At 41.0% G+C, this 22,060-nt stretch overlaps 1 protein-coding gene across 2 annotated transcripts in view; it reads right to left on the reverse strand.

The window, feature by feature from the left end:
* Positions 1 to 795: 795 nt before the first annotated feature.
* LOC117262804 (PDZ domain-containing RING finger protein 4) overlaps positions 796 to 22,060 on the reverse strand; it is a 197,343-nt gene continuing 176,078 nt past the window's right edge. For both annotated transcript variants that reach the window (XM_033635952.2, XM_033635953.2), the window contains 5 exons: positions 16,141 to 16,239; positions 11,947 to 12,009; positions 9,555 to 9,656; positions 8,583 to 8,711; positions 796 to 4,079 (listed from right to left, as the gene is read on the reverse strand). In XM_033635952.2, the coding sequence (XP_033491843.2) occupies positions 2,607 to 4,079; positions 8,583 to 8,711; positions 9,555 to 9,656; positions 11,947 to 12,009; positions 16,141 to 16,239 (1,866 nt within the window). In that variant the 3' untranslated portion in view covers positions 796 to 2,606. The remainder of the gene's footprint in view (positions 4,080 to 8,582; positions 8,712 to 9,554; positions 9,657 to 11,946; positions 12,010 to 16,140; positions 16,240 to 22,060) is intronic.

The following is a 22,060-nucleotide window of genomic DNA, read 5'->3' on the forward strand; positions in this document are numbered from 1 at the left end:
GAAAGGAAAACAAACAGCCAGAATTGACAAAAGGACATACAGCATCAGAAACTTTACAGTTGTCGCTGCATAGCCTTGATGTGTAGATGACAGTTTATATTTTATCATTTGATCTTATGGAGATGGTGGTCGAGAGCATTGTCTTGCATGTTGGTCCAAAATCTTTCATAGGTGTGAAACTGGGCTGAGATCTGGTGAGTGCTGTTGAGGCACTTAAGGAAACAACCATGATGACTGCAGTTGATGCAGAACTTTGTGTTGAAGTACTGTTTCAAAGTCTGATGGCATAAATGGTGACACTGATGCTACACCATCACAGCTCAGTTACGTCACGCGTTTTGTTGCTCTGATTGGTTGTTAGTCTGTCCAATTGCATTTAGAAGCATTTGGATCTGTGGCCGTGATAACGCCCCTTGGAAATCAAAAGTGAACAGACTAACTTGCATTTGTGATTTGGTCTGGCGATGTCAGGCTACTATTTCCCAACACCCTCCCCCTTCTTTTTTATCCACTGTCCCTCAGCATCATCACTGAAGACTAATAAAACAGCACAGATTGTTACTGTAGCTCTCTTTCACACTGTTCACGCTGACCACTTCACAGAAAGTCAAATAACTTTATTTAATTGCAATAGTGTGCTGGAAACTTACTGAGTTCACCCAAATAATTAAATTATAGTTTTATGGTCAGGGATTGTTGTAGCCGAATGTTTTACTTCACAGTTCAGACACCTAGCAGCAGATTTTTGTTCTTTCAGAAATGTCTGCATTAAAGAAACATGATCCAGTGCGATGTTATACCAAAAAACAATAATTTATTATCATTTCTTTTGCAAAGATCACCATTATCACACATTTTACCCGGCTACAAATGTGCCAACTACGCATTACTCAAAATTAGACCATTGACATTGACTTAAAACAAATACAGGGATCGGTTTAAAATTTCAAATTTACAATATTTCAGTTAAAAATGAGGCATTTGGAATGAGTATACTGTACATCTAACTGGACTATAAAGTCTGTTGATAAATGGCAACCCATTCATTTCACCAGTTTAGTTTTTCAATGATCTTATATGCTGTGTCTGAGTCCTGCTCAGTGGCAATCATCCTAACACATGTTGAATGTGACCGCAAACACAAATCAGTAATGACTAGATATCTTATATTTCCCAGTTACTAAAACCTCAAATTATACAATGTATGAATAAGGCTGAATAATCCAGAGACAGTTTGTGTGTGAAATAAGTTTGCCACACAAACGCATCATTGATTCAGTTTTTGCTGTTAAGGCTATGCTGAGTGAAGGTGTATCTGAATGATGTAAAAATACTGGTATGTGAAAGCTATGAGCAGGTCCATCTGTTGTTGAATATGTAGAAAAAAATTAAAAATATAAAGCAAAAATAAAATTGAATACAAAATCAGTTTTACCCATAGCTGCAGCACTGGCAATGAGTCAGAATATTTTGGACTCTTTTGGATGGAAAAAAATCTCAAACTATTTTAGAAGTATGATAATATAGTACATATTCCCTGTGTCCACAAAGTCAGCATGGCAGCTTCTGAAGTATTGTTTCCTTGTTCGTAGCTTTGTAAAAAAACAAAGTGGCTCAAGTTCACAAATTACAGAAACAACACATGAAGAGTTTCACTATTACATGAGGTATTGAACTCTCAAAAGATGCATTTATAAAATTGCTGATACTTAAAATGATGCTAGCAAAAATTATTTGATTTGTTGACCAGAAAATTTTGCTCGTATTAACAATTTACAATGTTCAGTAATGTAAGACCTCAAGAATTTACCCCTCAAAACAGATATGGCAAATTGTGGTGAAACCAAAGGGATTTTTTTCTCCTTCAGGTCATTGGATTTATTTCAAAATCATTACATTTTATCAATTAAACACATTCTTGCCATAGTTATACAGTACTATAATTGGAATGTAAGATATTTATATCCCTTTAAAGCTGAAATGTGTACCTTACTTTAACTTTCTTTGTGTGAAACATACTTGAGCTCTCATCATTTTCTGATATCTGTAGGGTTGACTTTGTGACCAGTCCAACTTCTCGTCCATAGTCAAAAACCATAAGTCATGAACATCATTTCAATGACCACTCACCAACACTGAGTTACTGATTTAAGCTTTAAAGGATAAATACATCTGTTTATGAAATGAGTATTAAAAAAGTAGGTGAAAGGAAGGAGACCCACTGATTCATTGAGTGTTGCAATTGGCAAGTGTACATAATACACAAAGAAAAATACTTAACTTTTCTTAAGATGCTCATACAACCAGTTTGAGTTTTATGGTTACAACATAAATATGAAAATAGAAGTGAAAAGATAAAAATGTTTAGAGCGAAGTAATAAAATAACTATATAGTCATAATTTCATAGAAAAATGTTTTTCCCGCAGAGTGATGTGAAAAACAATACTGAAAAACATGAAGAAAATGCCATGACACCACTGATAAATTCTTTACAAAATGCTTTTTGGGTTACAAAGTGTGAAAAATATTCCTATTGTCCTCATAAAAACGCCACATTGAACGAGGCAAGTATATTATACCGCATGGGGTAGAATGTGTGTGTTTTTTATACAGTAGTGACTGATAGGAAGGCGTTGTGCACCTTGGCCCCTTCAGGGGCCTTAGTACCATGAGTCATCAGCTCCTGGATGGTCATCCAGTTGTCCAGGATCTTTTTGTTGCGTTTCTTCATCATCTTCTTCTGGCTGAGCTCTATAATGCTGACTTCCTTGCGACCTTCGCTGCTGCTCTGAGGGTTCTCCTTCAAGCTTTCCAGCCGACTACGCTGCATGAACTCTCGTCTTTTCCTCTGTTCTTTTGCTCTGACCAGGTGCTGCTTTCTTTCCTCTTTACTCCAGTACCTCCCCATCTTCATTTCACTCATTGCATCATCATCTGTGGTCATTCCCCCACTACGCTCTTCTTTAATCTTTAGGGCTCGCTCCCTCAGGATCTTGTCTCTCACAGGCCTCTTGGTGATGTAGCGTGTACCGTCGCTGCGGATCTTGACCTTCCACTCCATCTTGGGCTCATTAATGGGCCTCTGAGGCTCTTTGCAGACGCTGAGCAGGCTGAGCTGGCTCTGAGCGTACTCCACAGCTGAGCGCTGCTGGATCAGCTGCATGTAGCTCTGGTAGTGGCGTGCATGAGCTGGGATGTTGATCTGCCTCTGCTGGGAACTGTGAGATGGAGAGAAGTAAGGAATCTGGGAAGCAAGTTGCTTTAATGTCCCCCTGCTGTCCTCATCAGCCTGAGTTGTCTTAGTCGACTCAGAGGGATTTCTGTGGTCAGGGCTGCTGCTTTTCCCTGGGACTGGTGCACGGCATGCTGGGATGGGGCTTGGGCTCAGTGAAGAGCCAGTGGCAAGGCCACTGCAGAGGTTCCTCTGGTTGGTAAGACTAACCATCCTCTGGAGTGAGTGTTCCGGGGAGCGGTCCATTGCTAGAGGGGTGCTCCGTGAACTCTCGGCTGTGTTATAGGCACTGGAGCTGTCCTTGTCTGATTTCTCCAGCCTCTCATTTATATCTGCCAGCTTACTTCTTGTAGGGTCACTTCGATGGAGGCTTTGGTTTTTGGTTGAGGGTGCAGAGTGGCCCGTGGAGGGAGACTGCTGTCCCTTGCGAAGGTTATGGGCCTGCATGATGTTCTGACATTCAAGTTCGATGCTGCGCAGCTCCTCGTTGAGCATACGTAGCTCGTGCTGTACTCCGCCCTGCTCCCCCATGCTGCACTCAATGGTGCTGCGGCGGCTGTAGAACAGATCGTATTCACCGCTGTTACGTATCTGACACTTAAGCTCCAAGAGCTGCTGGAAACGATCACCCTCTGTGTCATCATCATCGTCATCCTCTTTGTCCTCCAGTCGCGTGGAGCCGGTGGTACGGTGTGTGTCCCGATTGTCTCTTAGGCACTGGGACAAACGTCTCTGGATGTGTGCCAGGACATTATGCTCCGAGCTCTCCATTCTGTCTTTTATACTCCGTACACTATCCTTATGATGGGGGAGTGTGGAGCAGGTGGGCTTGTCATCTTCTGCTCTCTGGAAGAAAAAAAGATGAACAAGACCATCCTGAATAACTTTTTAATATATATATGGCACTTACAACACATGCAGAATTATGATACTAAGGATCAACTGTTATTATCATATCGATCGAGGGGACTTGTTATTCGTAATGTGCAGGTGTGCCTGCAAATATGTTTAGGTATAACATACTGTTTTATATGGTTGTGAAGTTTGAATGGTACTGTGTTTTCTCATGTAGTTTACTGTTCCACCGTCTTTTTTATGCCAGTTTGATGAAAAACAAATACTGTGTGTCTTAAAATAATGACTTGGTATCTCAGGATAATGAGAAACTGTTTCAAAAATGAGGTGGTATCTCAAAATAATTACTAAGTCAGTATTTTTTTATTTTGAGAAACTGTTTCATTATTTTAAGACGCAGAGTCATTGCTATTGTATCTCAATGATATCTGAAAATAATTTGAAGTGCTCTCAAAATAATGACAACGTATCTAAGTCATTGTGACAATTTATATTCGATGTTTGCGAAATAGTCATTTTATATATCACTTGTGGAACAAGCCGCGATACATGAAGTACACTCGATATATCGCCCACCCCTACTTAGTATCTCAAAATAATGACAAGCGTTATCAAACTAAGGAGCTTTCTCAATAAAAAAAATTCTCAAAGCTTCTCATGATATTTAGATGCCAAGTCATTGTTTTTATATCTGAAAATAACAGGAAGCTCTCAAAATAATGACAATGTATCCAAGTCATTATTTTGAGAAGGCTCCTTATTAGTTTGATATTCTAAATCACTATTTTGTGAGACTACATCTGTATTTTGAGATACTAAGTGGGGTAGGGCGATATGTCAAATATACTCCATGTATAAAATGACTATTTCGCAAACAGTATAAATTGTCACGTTTTTTTTTATCCATGGGTATGACATTCGCTTCTGTGTTTTGGTTCTCTCGGGCTCTCCTGTGTCCCTCTCGCACACACAACAGTATCCGCAAGTGGAAAAGCATCCTCGCGAGGTAGCATTTCTCCTCTGCACGCATAAAATGAGGTCTGTGAGCACAGCGCTGTGACGAGTGTGCGCTCGTCTCTCCCTACCCGCTCAGTTCTGCTCAGCACTTGCATGATGTCAAAAGTAGCGCAATGCAAAGAGTTGCATTTTGAGAGTGGAGGCAGGGGACAGTGACTGGGGTCTCCGCTCCTTTGATTGGTCATTTTCAAAACGCCCAAGGAGGTCTCATGCCAGTGGCTTAAAAAAACGGTGTGACAGTTTACACTTGATGTTCTAGACATAGTCATGTTACACATCCCAAGTAGAACACCCGCAATACATTAGTTTGATAATACTTATCATTAATTTGAGATACTAAATAGGGATGGGTGATATGTCAAATATACTAGGTGTATCGCAGCTTATTCCACGTATATAAAATGGCTATATCGGGACCATCACCAGCACTTTGGCGTTTCAGTTCTCACTCTCTGTGAGGCCGTTTACACGTCGCCGGCTATTTTCATAAACGGACATTTCACCGTCTCCGTTTTCAAAAAGATCTTCGTTTACACTTACCCGTGTATATATACACAAGAGCATGCCAAACCTGTAGGTGGCAGTGTAACGAGAAGCTCAAGCCTTCCATGTATCCATTGTCACCATAGCAACATAGGTCACACTTTTTACACAGGCGCAAGTTCCGGCGCATACTGTGACGTCGGCTGCCTATAACTCCGTTTATCTGCATTTATCTCAGTTTACATGCAAACGCGCAACCGGAGTTTTCCAAAATCTCCACTCCGGAGTTTTTAGAAAGACTCGTTTTCAGAGGAGAAATCTCCGTTTGCGTGTAAACGAAGGGCACAAACGAAGGAAGATGTCTCCGTTTATCAAAATCACCGTGTACGTGTAAACGGCCTCTGTGTCTTTCTCCCTTTCACAGGCACATGCATAAAGAAAGACTAACAAACATGCTATCTCACACACATTCCTGCCATTCAGAACATTCTCTCCTCTGTGTGAGCAGGCGAGGTGTGTTGTTTTTTTTAAATCATGGCTCCAGACTGTGACTATTTTGTGATCACAGAGCACCAGTGTGACTTGCACATACATTAATATATGAACTGAACAGCTGTTAGTTTGTTTCCAGTGAATGAATCATCCATGTTAAACAGCGCTGCTTTAACAGTTTAACTTAAGTACTTTAATGATAGTGTGAGCAGGTGAGGTGTGTTTTTGTACCTGCGCAGCTCCAAACCATGACTCGCAGTCACATTTTGCGACCATGGAGCACCAGTGCATTTGCAAATACTATATGAACTGGAGAACTGTTAGTTTGTTACCAGCTTACAGTAAATAAATCCCCCTGTTTGAAGGCCTCGCGGTAACAGTTAAGCTTTCTGCTAACTGCTCACAACAACTGTTGCGCCGTAGTTCTGCTTTGCTTTATTTAATTAACACAATGCTTTACCTTTATTGAACTTCATTATATGATAGTAGGCACTTTATTTAATTGTATTTATTTTAATTGTAGTTAATTTAGTATTTTAGTAGTCTACAGTAATTTAGAGATTTCAAAATATTTATTTTGTGTATTGCGATATAGCCTAAAAATATTACGATTTTTTTTTTTTAAGCCATATGGTACAGCCCTACTTATAAAAATATTGTGATATTTTGAAATGTCCTCTAAAGTACTGTAGACCACTTAAATACAAAATTAAATATACTAGTTACAATAAAGTAAAATAAAGTAACCACTGTCATAATTAAGTTCAGTAATGCACTATTATAATAAAGTTAAGTATTGTTATAATTAAATCAAAGTGGAACCACTGGTGCTTTTATTTTTCAGCATATGGCTTTAATGTTTTTGCTGTGAAAATGAAGCTTGTGGTCAACAGTTGCTCACAGTTAGCACAAAGTTTAACTGTTGCCGCTGCGTATTTAAATGTAAGGATTTATTCACTGAGCTGGAAACAAATTGACAATATTTGCAAGTCACACTGGTGCTCCATGGTTGCAAAATGTGACTAACTAGTTGTGGTCTGGAGCCCTACAGGTACAAAGACACGCTTCCTCTGCTCACGTTATCATTGGTCTCATGAAGTTAAACTGTTACTGGGGTGCCGTTAAATGTGATGATTTATTCACTGTAAGCAGGAAAGAATCTAACAGCTCCCCAGTCCATATATTAATAATATTTGCAAGTCGCAGTGGTGCTCCATAGTCGCAAAATGTGACTAAATAGTAGTGGTCTGGAGTCCTGCAGATGAGAAACACACGTCGACTGCTCACACTATCACTTGGGAGAAAGTGATCTGGATGGGCGGACTGCGCGTGTGTGTGGTGTATCACATTTGTGAGCCTTTCTTTATGTGTGTGTCTGTGAGAGGGAGAGAGCCGGTTGCTTAAAAAACAGTGACAATTTATACTCGACGTTAGCAATATAGTCATTTTACACATCCCACATGGAATAAACTGCAATACATCGATTACATTTAATATATCGCCCACCACTGATAAGTCATTATTGTTTTAAGACAGTGGTTCCCAACTGGTCCAGATTTCTCCCTAGTCATTAATTTAAGGTCCACGCAGTTTACTATATCCAGCATTGTACTTGCATTTGACAACGTTGTCGATAAATTGTTTCCTTTTTTTACAAACTCGACACGTTCTCGAGTCACTTGCGGCCCATTCAGAATGGATCCACGACCCACCAGTTGGGAACCACTGTTTTAAAATACAAGGCATCTTGAGCATTTTGAGAAGTTTCTCATGATAACTTACAGGATCACTTTTTCATCTCACTGGCAGAAATGGGGTTCTATAGCTTTAAATGAAATGAGGACAGTAAACTAAAGTTATCAGAACTACAGTGTTCAAGAGTTCAAGAGGTGCAGCCCTATTCTGCATTCTCCTGAAGGATTACATATGCTGTTGTGTGTAATTCTGTTATACAGCTCTGTTACTTCAGGGATTGTTTCCTCTCTGCCATATCTTTGAAGTTCCATTTATATGGATTTTTGTAGCATGCTATCCTCCAAACAAAACAGAATTTTAAATTATGATTACTATTTTTTTGGAATTTAAATGGTTCAACGGTCCCCTTGCATAAATATTCATTATCATTACTTTATATTCATATTTCAAAGGGCAAAGCTTGTTTTGCAAAGAAAGAGTTTGATTCTATCTCTGCTGTCGGCTAGATCTGTAGTCATTTTAAAGAACGGGTTAATATTGATGGTGAGTAATGACCTAATACAGTCGAAGCACTTATTGATCAGGCTGCTGATGTGATGTACATAACACACTGGTTACTATGATCTGTCAGTCAGGGGGAAGGCTAATTGAAATCTATTGCTTTTTGACTCACTAGTTTTTAGGGAGCTTTATTCTTAAGTAAATAAAAATAAACACGTTCTCCAGAAATTCTTAAACCCTAATAAGAAAGCTTTGTTATTCACTTGCTAATCCAGTTACACAAAGCATGTTATGCTGCTGTCTGACCTGCTCATTCTCCTGCTCCTCTTGTAAGGCAGCCAATTCCATCTCCTCTCTCTGCTGCTCCTCCAACATTTCCATCTTCAACTGCTCCAGGAATTCACTGTGCTCATCATCCAGCCAGGCCTCCTCCAGCTAAGGGTGAATAAGGAAAGAAAGCATATGGAGAGAGAGAAAGGGGTGAGTGTTATTTGTCAAGGGCTAAAGCTTGTGGCGACACGGTGTCTCAAAACAAATAGTTGGATGTTCCAAATGGGTGCCCAAATAGGATTTTCTGGGGGAGAAAAAACACCAGTCGTGGTTTTGAAATAAGAAACTGCAAGAATTATTATGATATGGTGTTTGACTGATACGCTTTCCCCTTTTTCTTTTTATTAACCAACAAAACGCCACATCTCATCTTTAAAACATGCTTTCTACTCCTAAAATCAAGCCAATACAATTTAATGGACATAAGACTGCCACCTCTGACCCACTTGCTCCACACCATCCATCATCTCTTTGTCTGCTCGATGTGAACCAAATGGGATCCATATCTGAAGACTTCAGATTTACTACTGAGAGACACGTTTAATTACAAAGAGTCTACTATCGCTCCTGGCTCATCTGCACTGCGGCAGAGTCCTTTCACTTATTCGCCATCGGCCTTGGGCCTGAACTCACTCCACATTAGCATGCCATTAGCTTTTATGGCTTACCGTTGGAAGTCAATTACAGTGGCGCTACATAAAAATAAAACATGATGAGGTGTCTCAGTGGTGGCTTCCACTAGGAGTGGTTGTGGCAGTGGGGAGGGTTGGCTACCCCAGACTGCTAAGGTTTACTCCAAGCAAATGTAATGTAAATGACAAACCTTCAGGGCTGTATTATGTGAACTGCATGCTTCTTTTACCCATTTAAGGCCCGCAGTAGGTGTTTTAGTCAGTGGCTTAAAGATACAGTATGTCAGTGTGAGGTAACTGTGTGATCATTTCTAACCTGCATCTCAGGTCTGGCAACCAGCAGTATGATGTTCCGGCTCTCGTCACTGGAGAGTGCAGCCATTGCTTCCTCTCTGTCTTGTACGTCTTGGCCATTAATCTGAAGAGGACATACAAACAGGATTAGCACACTCAGCGGTAAGTCAGACGCAAACAAGCAAACATGTATTGTAAACACAAGTGAAAATATTTGAACACAGGCAATTACATACACTCCCCCACACACCGAGGCAAACTTGATTCTCTCCAATACAAAGGCCCTTAAAAACAAAGTACCACAATGAAAGTGGCGCTGCACAATAATGCCTTTTTTTCCTGAGGAAATTGTAAACACTCTGTGATGCTCCCTAATATGAAGCAGGACCCAGCAGTGATTATGAATGGGACAGTGGCTGTGGGCCGATGGAGCTGTTGTGTTCACCAAAGTATCCGGCAGCGCACATGCATCTAGCTGTACAATTAACTGGCCACTGACAGGGGGCGTCCATCTTTTTGCAGGCAGAGTAATGGCCCTGTCACTGGTGGATAATAGTGCCAGAGTACTGGTCTGCCTCACAAACAAACACACACACACACACACACACACACACACACACACACACGCCGTCTCCTGGCTCAAATCAGTCACACAACACATGGTAGACACCGGTAGACAATTAAAAACAGCGCTTATGCATCCACCCCACGCATCAAATAATCACTTGCGCAGACTATTTACTCCTCCCTTGACTTTACTCTCGTTTCCCATCTCACAATGTTCTATTGTACTGATTAAAAGACATTTTCTGCATAGCATCCAATTTATAGATCCTCACCCCTGTTAGAATATTTCACATTGTCTATTTGTGGTATCAAAATGATCCCTAGGGTGTGAAATTAACTTTTTGTCCACCGGCCATGTGGCTAGTGAATATTTAAATTCTACCAGCCTAGATTATCATTGTTTATAGCTGACTAAAGCAAATCTACCAGCCACTGGCATATTTTTACCAGCCTTTGACTAGTGGATGGTGCTAATTTTGTACCCTGCATATCCCAGTTAACTACTTTAAATTGCTAATCTGCAGCCAAAGCTACACTAATTAGTATTTTAATATTGATGGATCAAATGATTTGTAATCTGAAAGAAGGTCTTTACAGGGATGAACCCACGGAGATCATCACCAAACTGTACTGTCTTCCTAGCTCTACTTAAGGGTGTAAGAAAACTTCGACACACTTGAGTATTGCAGTACTATGTTTTGTGATACTGTATTGATTCACAAAAACACCATTGATTTTTCTTAATTTGTTTACCCGAGAATCCTGCTAGCACTTATTTTTTTTACTGATAGACAAATGGTAATTTCTTTGCTCAGATTGTGCTGTGATGTTGGGTGTTAGAGAAACTACAATAAAGACAAATGCAGATCCAACTTTTCTCTGCTTATGATGGTGTGGTTTTTTTATACCATAATTAGATTTTTTTTAAAAACACTATCACAATATATTGAACTATAAACTCTGTATCATGATACGGACCATTTCACCAGGTTCTTGCCATTTTATCTGGTCCCACTCTAGCCAATAATGCAATTTTATGACAAATTTAGTCCCTGATTTGGACCAAAGCGAGCAAACTCTAGGTCTGAAAGCACCCTCACACTCTCATCACTCATGTTTCGAACAGCAGCAGGCTGTTTTCAGTGAAAAAGCTCTGATAAATCTTGGAGAGTGGTTAAGATCATCTGGAGAGCTTAAGAGCCCTGTATTCCCCTCAGGAGTTGGTGGTGACCAAAACAGAGCTTAAAGACAGTGAAAATTAGACTGATATTAATCAGGCCAAACACACAGCTTTGAAAAAGATGCCAAATGTTTCTCTGTCTGAATGTATAAATAGGAAAATGTTGCCATAATAATTTAATATGGTGATAATATACTTTGCATGGCAACTAGAGGCTATTACTTGTCTAAACAAAAACAGTAATTGCCCATGTAACCCACAGAGGCAACACTATATAGCCCTCAGCTCTAACAACTGCTGTTCCTGGTCGGTAGCAGAATTCCTCTGCATCTCAGGCCTGAAGATGAAGCTAGGGGCTAATAACAGTCATAGCCTCTCAGCTATCCCACAGGAGGCAGTGAGCTGCAGCACAGCGCCATCCTGAACCAGAACTCTTAAAAACCCCTGTTGGTGCTGAGTCGGTAACTAAAACAGCCAGGGGGGCATTTCTCCCCCTCTAACAGTCACAGCGGGGGCGAGTTCCCCCTTTAATGTGCTGCCATTAAAAATGAATGGGCTCTCGTGCTGGGAGACAGTGGTTGAGTGCGACAAAATAAAAGCGTGTTTTTATGTTGAATCTAATGAGAGCTGGTGTAGAGGGGACCAGTGAGAGAGTGTCCTACTGTACCTGTAAAATGCGATCCCCCTCTCGGATGCGTCCATCTCTGGCGGCGATGCTGTTTGGACTGATCTGTGAAGGCAGAGGAAACAAAATAATGCCTCTAAAACACTTTCAATCTTCATTCAAGAGGATCAGGGAGTGCCTGAAGATGTTTTAAATCATTATGGAGACATCACCCAGCTGGACATGTCAACACTGTTATTAATAATGTGAAAAATACACAATAGGTGTGCCGACACGGGAAAACCTTAGACTTCAAATGGCTTTCCTGCAGCTGCCTGGTCAGTTCTTAAAGCCATTCTAACCCTGAGCATCACCTTTATCATTTAAGACCTCAATGTTACCCTGCTTAGGTGTTATATTCTGGCATGTTAATACAGCCAAAGCCTCTGAATATAGCATTCACAGCCTGTAACTCAGCCTCTAGACATGATGCACCTGCTCCTCCTGTAACTAATGCCAGTGAACAAGGGGGCAGGACAGTCTTTCATCGGCCAATCAATCGGTGTCTGGGGCCATTCGTTTCACTCCTTCCTAACAGGCGGGATTTCGGGAGATGGTGAGGTGCTCAGGCACTCCATCTTCATGATAGTCCACTCCTACACAGAGGACCACTCATTAAACTGGGAGAACGTTGGCGACAGGAATGGAGGGAAAAGAGGAAATTGAAGGTCATTTTTCTGCAGTTATGGGGCAAGCACCTAAACCCTGAGTAATCTGCAACTGGAAACTAAAATATAGGAATCCATTAATTGTTGACATATCACTGTGAGCAGCAGAGTGGCTGTGGTTGCTGTTCTGCTGAGCCGCAAAAAGGTCTTGGGTTTGACTCAGCTTTGGCCCTGTCTGTGTTTGAACAGTGACTGAACCAGAGTAGGGATGTCAAAGGTTAACCACTAATTGGTTAACCACAGAATATTTTTGACCAGTTACATATGTAAGTCTAAAGGGTAATTTTGCCACTCTTCAGTTTACTGCCACTGTGCATTATCGGGGTCTGGTGCTTCTTTATATGCAAGCATTGGTCTGGTGGGAGCTAGATAGTGGCACCGCTCGTTCGACGATTGCCACTGATAACACCGTCCTGACCGAACAGCATTGCTGTGGAAACATTGTGCCCATCCTCTGGTCTCCACCCATGTCGCCCCGGTGAGTAAGCAGTTAAATTTTGAGCCACAAACCCACTTTAGCATAGTTAATGATGTTATCACTGTTAGCACAGTTAGCAGTGTTAGCAGGGCTAGTGATGCTAACATAGTTAACAATGCAAAAGGGTTTAAATGAAGCCGCTTACTCACCAGGGCTATATGGTGGAGACCAAAGAGTGGTACCATGTTTTCACAGCAAGAACGACGTTACCAGCAGTTATCGATGTTAGCAGTGTCAGCGGGGCTAATGGTGCTAACATAGTTAACACTGCTAAAGGGTTTAAATGAAGCCGCCTATATGGGGAAGACAAAAGAGTGGTACCATGTTTTCACAACAAGGACAATGCTACCAGCGGTAATCACTGAATGAACGGTGCAGCTTATTAGCTCATATGCACTGTGGTGACTGGTGAGTGGCCAAGGCTACCGTTAGCTAACCAGTGGAGACCAGGCAGTGGGTGGGCACTATGTTTCCACATGTTACCGCAGCTAGCTGTGCCAGTCATTAAAGCCAACACAATGAAATAAATTAAAAGGCAAGACATTTACTGTACATCACAAAACATTAAAATTTCACCACCTTTTAATGGATAGCACTTTGAAATATGGCGCTAAAGCTTACTGAGTCAACAGAGCAGTGGACTAAAGGGACAAGCCTCAGGTATTTCACGTCACCCCCCCATAAAAATTCACAGATTAATTACCAGTTAACAGGTGCCTGGCTTTCAAAAGCAAAGTTAACTGAAACTGACATCCCTAATCTGGAGGACACATCAACAGAGAGGGAAAAGACAGACTGAAAACTGACGTGACCTGTCCTGGATGGACTTTGCCTTTTTGCCCTATGCACGCTGGAATAGACTTCAGCCCCCTGTGCCCCTTAATACACTGATAATGTACTGTTTAGTATAGAAAGTGGATAGAACTAAGGAAACATACTTTTTCTGCTTTTGTTCTTCTGCATTATTAAACCACTGTTCTGTGAGACACAATGGAAACAAAGGGAAATAAACTTAACAGCACAAAGTAAAAAACAATGCGGCCATTCATCAAGTGCCACAAAGTTGGGAATTTAAATTTGTTGTAAAACGACCTTGCATTGTTCTCAACTCCATGTTGATGCGTTCTCACTACTTATGCAAGATCACAGTAACACCTCCTCTAACACATCCTGTGTACAGTGACATTCAGCCGCCTCATCTACATGCAGCACGCACCTTTAAGCCCTACTTTTTTGCAGAACGAACACTTAAGGATGCTGCCAAGAGCCACGGACCACAGTGATTTGTATTCTGCTCAGCTCTCAAAGCGAACACCTTGCAGGGTCCGAGTCAACTTCAAACGAATCGCAGAGAAAGTTGAGCAGAATGGAAAACAGTATTTTCAAAGCTTCCAACAAGTGGGAGATAAATGGATGCAAGAGTCTTTTTGCTAACATGCATCTCACAGCTTGATGATTAGTGTCAGCTGTACTGAAAGGACTGCGGGAACAACTCAGACAGACCTGAAAGTATTTTTGTTTGTTTTGGCAGTCATTTCATGTTGGTAGACGACAGTGTGCTCGCGCAGTTAGAACATTGCCAAACTGTCCAATAATGTCATTTTTGGATGATGAAAGAGTTCAATTTTAAAATTACTATACCCAATGGAGAAACATGCTTTGCTCACATGAATACTAAAGTAAATCATAAATTGGAAGATTAATATTAAACGCCACAGTTGATTTAGTCTTGGAAATTTAGCTCTCTCAGTTGTTTAGGCATTTCACTGAGGCACTCTGATCTAATCATATAATTATGGTTTCTACAACAGTGTATGATGTGTAAATGTGAGACTTCAAAGAATGAAACATAAAGAACTCTGTAGAATATGCATATACCTTTTGCCCCAAGAGTGTTCATATTTTCATTTTCAAACAGCTGGCAGTCCTAACTGTGGTGGTTGGCAAAAAAAAAAAGCTAGCAGGAGGTGGGTACATTTATGTTGCATGTTTTTAAATTATCTCCAGGAGCTATGCAGAGTGGGCAAAGATAAAAGAAATTCTGTATTTAGAGAGTTCTCCAATAAAAACGCAAGTGTGAAAAGTTAGTGCTTCCTCAAAGCAGACTAAGTTAGAAGATGCAGTACTCATGGGGCTAGATGCATGAAACTCTGTAGATTCATGACTAAAACTGCGTACGCACAAAGGCAGAAATATGCATATGCAGTCTTTTCATCAGATTTATAGGCTGTGCGTATGCCTGATTCTGTTTTTATAAATCTCTGGACGCACATGCACATATACACACCACAGTTCGCCATAAATGGATATAGAAAAGAACATAAACATCCGTTTGCATATTGATACTTGTGCTGCTTTACCACTCATTAGATCTGTCAATGAGAATTACGAAAGAAGAAGAAAGTGCGATTTCACCGACAGTGTCGTATCAGCGAGGTTCCCCAACGGTGCCGGTGCAGCTGTCATTACGCATGGCTGTGGATATTTGTACCACCTGTACAACTAATTCATCACATTTCTGAGAAACCATCATCGCTGTAAAATCTCAATCATCATTATTATTAAACGTCGAGATGATCAATGATTCATTCATAGCGCTCATGTGAAAACTGACTTTACAAAGTGCTTCACAGGAAAAAAATAAATGATCATCAACAGGGAGATGATGCTCATATGTAAATAAAAATGATGAAATTCATCACTCGTGAATAATTTAAAATTAGGGTTATAAATGCTCCTTTGACTGACATCTTACAGAACGCAGTGTAGCCTGCAAAAATAATAACTCAGTCAGTGAAACTGGCAAACAACACGTCTCTCAACTTATATTTAACCTCCTTATGTTATCACCTGCAGCCATCTCAGCTAAACCATGAGTGTGCCAGGTATGAAATCTGCATGAGGCACATTCTTCTTCCTTTATAAATACCAGTTTATGTGTGGGAAAAGGCATACATTTGGGTTTTGTGTGTACACATCGTTTATGCATTTGGCCCATGGTCTTATATTAAGTAAATCAATACTTTGAACACATCTCATTTAAGTACTCACCTCGCTAACATAGATGGCCACATCCTCCTCTTCATCTGTTCTGTAGCACAGAGTTAACCCCAACTTCTCTTGGCTGTTGAGTCGACACAATTCCACCTCCTATGAAGAAAGAAAATACAGACAATACAAACATGTGAAAATTATCATTAATGGCAGGCACAACATTCCTTTGAGCTAAATGTTTAGTCTGCATGTTCACAATGCCAATGTTTAGCAGGTATAAAGGTGATCATGTTTAATATCTTAGTTTAGCAGGTAAATATGCCAACACTTGTTAATTAGCACCAAACAACATTGCGCATGGGACGATGGGGATGCCATTAGTTTCACAGGTATTGAAGGGGTGTGGATACCAAATTTCATGGAAATCCTAGAGACATTTGTCTTGAACCATAAATGTCAACCTTATGGAAGCGCAAAAGGAACTGTCAGGGGATCACAAAAGTTATTGGGATTCACTCTCTGGGAACTATGAATGTCTGTACCAAATTTCATTGCAATACATCCTTACAGTTGTTGAGATACTTCTGTAATAAAGTGGTACACCAACAGACAATGCCATCCCTGGAATGAAGACAAGTCAGACATTAAGGGTGCTTTCAGACCTAGAGTTGTCTTGCTTTGGTTCGAATCAGGGACTCATTTTGTTAGAAAGTTGCATAATTGCCGAGAGTTGGTTCGTGTTCTCACGGCAGCATTTACAAGCAGATGAGCTCAAATGTCTTGCGCAATAAAGCTGCTCTTGATTTGTCAGAATTTCCATGTGGGAAAAATCCAGGAAGTAAACACAATGTTGAAGAAGAGTACACTTGCAAGATAAATGTGACACTTTCTAATGTCACAATGGAGGGACAACTACGCAGGTTGATTTTAGCGCTGCTCATCATGGACTATATTGCTGTCATTGTTCATTTTAGTCAAACCATACAGTTTGAAAACGCGGCGCGGCTCCAACTAGAAAACAATGTTTTGATGCATTGGATGTGCTGAATGCTGAATGTGCATATTAAGGCAGTACAGGAGGAGGTGCACATTAATAATCCTCCAGGACTGTAACATGCTCATGTTTAACCCAAACAATGTGTCATGTGACTACAGTTGGTTCAGATCCAGGTCGGAACACGTTCTCACCACAAACGAACTGCACCAGAGTTCGTTTGTAAGCGGACCGAGACCACCTCTTCAAGAAGGTCTTGGTCTGGTTGTTTTGGTGCGCACCCGAGTGCAATTGCTGTGTTCACACCTGCCTAAACAAATCACACTTGGGGGGCAAACAAACTTGAGTTTGATTGAACTGAACCAAACAGTGCAGGTGTGAAAGCACCCTTATGGATATAGAGGACACAGAGTTCATTTTGACCTTGAAAACAGTAGTTCACAAAACAATCTCCTCAAAACCACAAGGTCCTTTTAGTAGCTATTCTGGAGTTTTTGATCAAACCACACAGGGCCTCCCAAACACACCCTCCCCACTCCCACTCTGTCACAAGTGTAACTCCGTTTGTAGTCAGCTTCACAGCTGAATGAAGGTATAAATACAATGGCAAGCTCTGGGACAAACCTCCCTCTCTGCAGCGGAAAGAGGAACTGTTGTAACTTTTTGTCAGCATGGAGAAAAATAAAACTTTATCCCATTTTATGTTCATATGTATTCATATCACTTGTATTTGATTTGTAGAATTGGTCAAATATCTATTTTTCAAAGTACTTCATGCCATAATGAAAAAGGAATCCTTGAAGTGCTCAGAAAATAAATTAACTACAATTCCATGGCAACTGCACAATGTCAATTTGCAGAGGAAGATCAAGTGATATAACAGAAAGCTCCAGAACAGCTACTAAATCAACCTTATGGTGATCTTGTTTAGCTGATATAGAAGACCTGTATAACCTTCAGTCAAGAAAACAGAAACCAATCTGACACTCCAAATAAAGTCTATTCACTAACCATAAAACTCAAATCTTGATGCACAACAATGGCTACACAAAGACTAAAGTTTCTGCTCCACTGAAGATCAAATAACAATGTTCTTCAAGTTTCAGCACAGAATCCGACTTATTTTTGAGTCTGGATTGCCAACTCTCATCTGAGGTTTTTGAATCTAAAAGCGTTTGATCATGAAAGACATTCGCAGCTCGTAGAGTTTGATCGGTGGGGGCTTTGATAAATGCCAGAGGACCTCAAGTGTTTTTCTTTCAAGCCTTTGCCAAGTTGTAGAATATTAGACTATAAATAAACTATAATTATGCTAATGCTTCCAGATATACATATTTGCAGCAGCGCTGAAGTATTTCTCGTCTTCCCTTGGGGAGAGATCAACAAACTATTGATTTACAAATCAGTGGTCGTCAAATTTCCCACAAGCCTCTTGGAATGTACCAAAGGACCCTGGCGTCAACATGAATTCTTCATTTAAGTTCATAAATACAAACAAACATAAAGTGAGATTTGATTAACCACAGCCGGAGCTTGAGTGAGTGGCACACACCCCCTTCATCTCGTGAATATGGAACCAAACAACCTCCAATTTCTCCCAAGCTTGCAGACACTTGATGTACATAAGCCACTCTGCCCTCTGGGTTTCTCACAACAGAGGTGCAGCCAAACACCAAACAGCACAAGCCTGAGCTCCATCCCTAAATGCTGAAACATATCAAGGGTGTTGGAGGGAATCAAGTGTGAAATGGCCTCTCCTCCCAAAGTCTTCATTAGAGCAGAAACACACTAACTCTCAGCAGCAGGAGCGAGGTGGTTGAGTGGAGAGGAGGATTGAGGCGGTGGCGAGGGCTCTGGTGGGGCTCAGAGGGGCCTCACACAGAAACAGAGAGATTCATTTCCTCTGTGACAAGTGTGGGTTGGCTGGTTACACGTGTCAGATGTGGCAGGGCTTTGGGAAGGGGATGAGGTGGAGGGGGAGAAGTCTGATCATGGTGAGATGAGATGGGGGGAAGAAGGGGAAAAGGCCAATACCACCGCCAGAAAGCCGCCACCTGCTGCCTCTGGCTACCCCTCCTAAGCTGTTTATGACCCCCCACTTCCTCACACACACACACACACACACACACACACACACACTCAGACACACACAAAAACACATCTTTAGGCTCAATTCCCATTTTCTCCTTCTCCCCTGTCAGTCGTTTCTTCCTACACTTCTCTACCTCTGGTTTTCTCACACATTGACAGATCACTCAGGTGTTTTTGGACCAGAGTGCTGCTGCTGCTGCTGCTGGGCGACACACACTTCCATACACACTCCTACACAAAAAGTAATTGCTGCATCCCTGTACAATCCCTATGCTTACACACAAGTGTATTCAGCAGAGCACACACATTCGCCCAGACGCAGAGAAAAAGAGCCAGAGAAAAACGACATCATCTGAGCTTTGTCGTTTTATCTTTCTCGACAGCCTCCACCTGACGGGGAGCTCAGATCTTTAATTGACTGTCTCAGAAGCGATGACAACTTCAAATCCCGGCTGATATGTAAGGATACGACGTGAAAGCGGGGAGAAGCTATGCTGCCGACTACCTGAACAAAGTGAGCCGCTAGAATCAGTCATTAGCTACATTAAAAATATTACTAATGAGCTACCACCATTATTGTTGGTAAAGATATTATTAAAGCGGCACATCTGATGCAACGAAGCAGTCATGGAGGTAATGGGAGCGACGGAGACGGCGCATGTCTTGCATGCTAATGTGATGTGAGAAGTTGTGGGATATCTGTGGGAAATATTGAAATCACTGGCAATGTCTCGGAGACATCTGTCTAAAAATAAACCACATAAATTAATTGCTGAGACTGAGGCAAAGCAGAGGTGTGAGCAGGTACTACATCATCCCCATGTGGCTCTGTGGAACAAGCCTAAAGTTACCTCTGACTAATTAATGGTTAGATATAGTGCAGGGGACCTGTGGCTAAATGATCAGAGAAAATAGATTGCTACAATTACTGCATGTTGGATGAAACATCAACTCTGCATGTGTGTGTGTGTGTTTAACTACGAGCAGCACACACATCTGACCCTTTTTCTTCACCAGATGTTCTTTTGCTGTTTTTGTTTTAAGACAATGTTGTGTAGAGAAAGCACCCACTCACTCAGATGCTTCAGTAAAAGGAGGTTGTCTCCTGATCCATCAAACACACATTCACCAATCTCTGTCTCTCCTCTCGCCTTTTGATTTTTTTTTTTTTCTCCTCCACTTTCCAGGCGAGCTCTCTGCCTCTCAGGCAGGAGATTGCGACGTGGCACGGGGACGAGGGCTGACAGTAAATTAATGACTGCGATGGCGTGATTAGGGGGAAGATTGCCGCCCACCATCAAAGCACATTGGATGCTGTCATAATAATTGCACCTTTGATTACCAGTAATTGAAAAAGCAGTCACAAATGCATGGATGGCTACCACTGGCAGGAAGAGAGGGGTGACTATCTCCGAGCCTGGAGTGCTTTGCCCCTTCAGAACTCACTGAAACTAATCAAAGGAATGGTGACTAACATGATGTTGTGGCCATATATACATCAAGGCATCTGAGGAAATGTAGGATGTTTCCGTGTGAAATTCTAGCTATAAGGCATGGCCTGTGTGTTTCATTACTCCAAACAAGCCAACCATCAGAGAGGATGGAAACATTTTAGGGTCCTGTGCTGAGTCCAGTTTTAACCATGGATGGGGGGAAAATGTCCCACGCCTTTACTACAGAATGAACAATTAAATTAGCTGAGCTACAATATACCATATATATCCACTCAAATCCTTTTTTCCGAGCTTGTTAAGTGAAGCGGGTTATTTCAAAGAGGTTTTTTAAGATAGTAGAGGCAGACATAGTTGGGGAGGGAGATGCAGTGGAGAATGGTACAATGAATTCTACTGTCAGTCCCTACCGGGGACATAGAAAGTATAGAACACTACACGACATTTCTGTTTGTTCCGATGGTCACTATGTCAGATTAGGTGATTGTGGACTCATAAAATTGTGCCACGACTTGGCCGACAGACATGAACGAATTCGCTTGGAAAATAAACATTAGATAAATCTTGACCTCAGAGATCATCTCAAAATATAAGAGATCAAGCTCTCAGTGCTGAAGGAACTACGGAGAAAATCATGCCAACTTTCTTACATTTTTTCTACCTAAGTGTTTATTGTTGATGGAAGAGATTTTTTTAAAAAAAATCTTCTGTATTTAGAAGCAGAGCAGAATTTGGGGAAAACCTTCAGCTACTCTCACGGCTCGTTTCCACTTACATATGTGACTGATGTTCGTAGATCCGTAAATATAAGGATGATGCTTTTAGTGTCCAATGCAAGCAAATGCATTTCTATACACATCAGATATCATGGAGATTGTCACAAGACTGAATAGACTTCCGGTCGCCTCGTCTCATACACATACGCAAGTGGAAATGAGGCGTTAGTCAAGATGAAAAGTACTTATTCAGAATCTTAAGAATCACAGCACTAAAACAGATAACCACAGGGTGGTAAAATGATAAAGTATGACTCAAGAAGTAAACTTAATGGAGAAAGTGACTCACAAAATAAGGAGAAGGGAAGATGTGTTTGAGAAAAGGGGGCTTATAGAAGATGGGAGACTATAACTATAGTGTCATTGTATTTAATGTAGCTTATTAGTTATTTTCATTATTAGTCATCTGTTTCATCTCAACTGGTTTTTTCCCCCAATCGTTATTATTCTGTGAATGTATTGACTGTTTATATCTTTTATATTTTTCTTTATTTATTTATTTTCCCTTTATCTCTGACTGGAAATTTTCTCTGTAATGAATTGTGAACTAAAAAGCAAACAAGCTGTATATATGAAAATGGGCTTAAAAAAAGAAAGTATAGAATGGTTTCTGGGAAAAGGCTAAATAAGGAAGGAAACTGGAGAATGAGTTTACATGAATTGTT

This window comes from Epinephelus lanceolatus, chromosome 5, assembly GCF_041903045.1.
Source record: "Epinephelus lanceolatus isolate andai-2023 chromosome 5, ASM4190304v1, whole genome shotgun sequence".
Lineage (NCBI taxonomy): Eukaryota > Metazoa > Chordata > Actinopteri > Perciformes > Serranidae > Epinephelus > Epinephelus lanceolatus.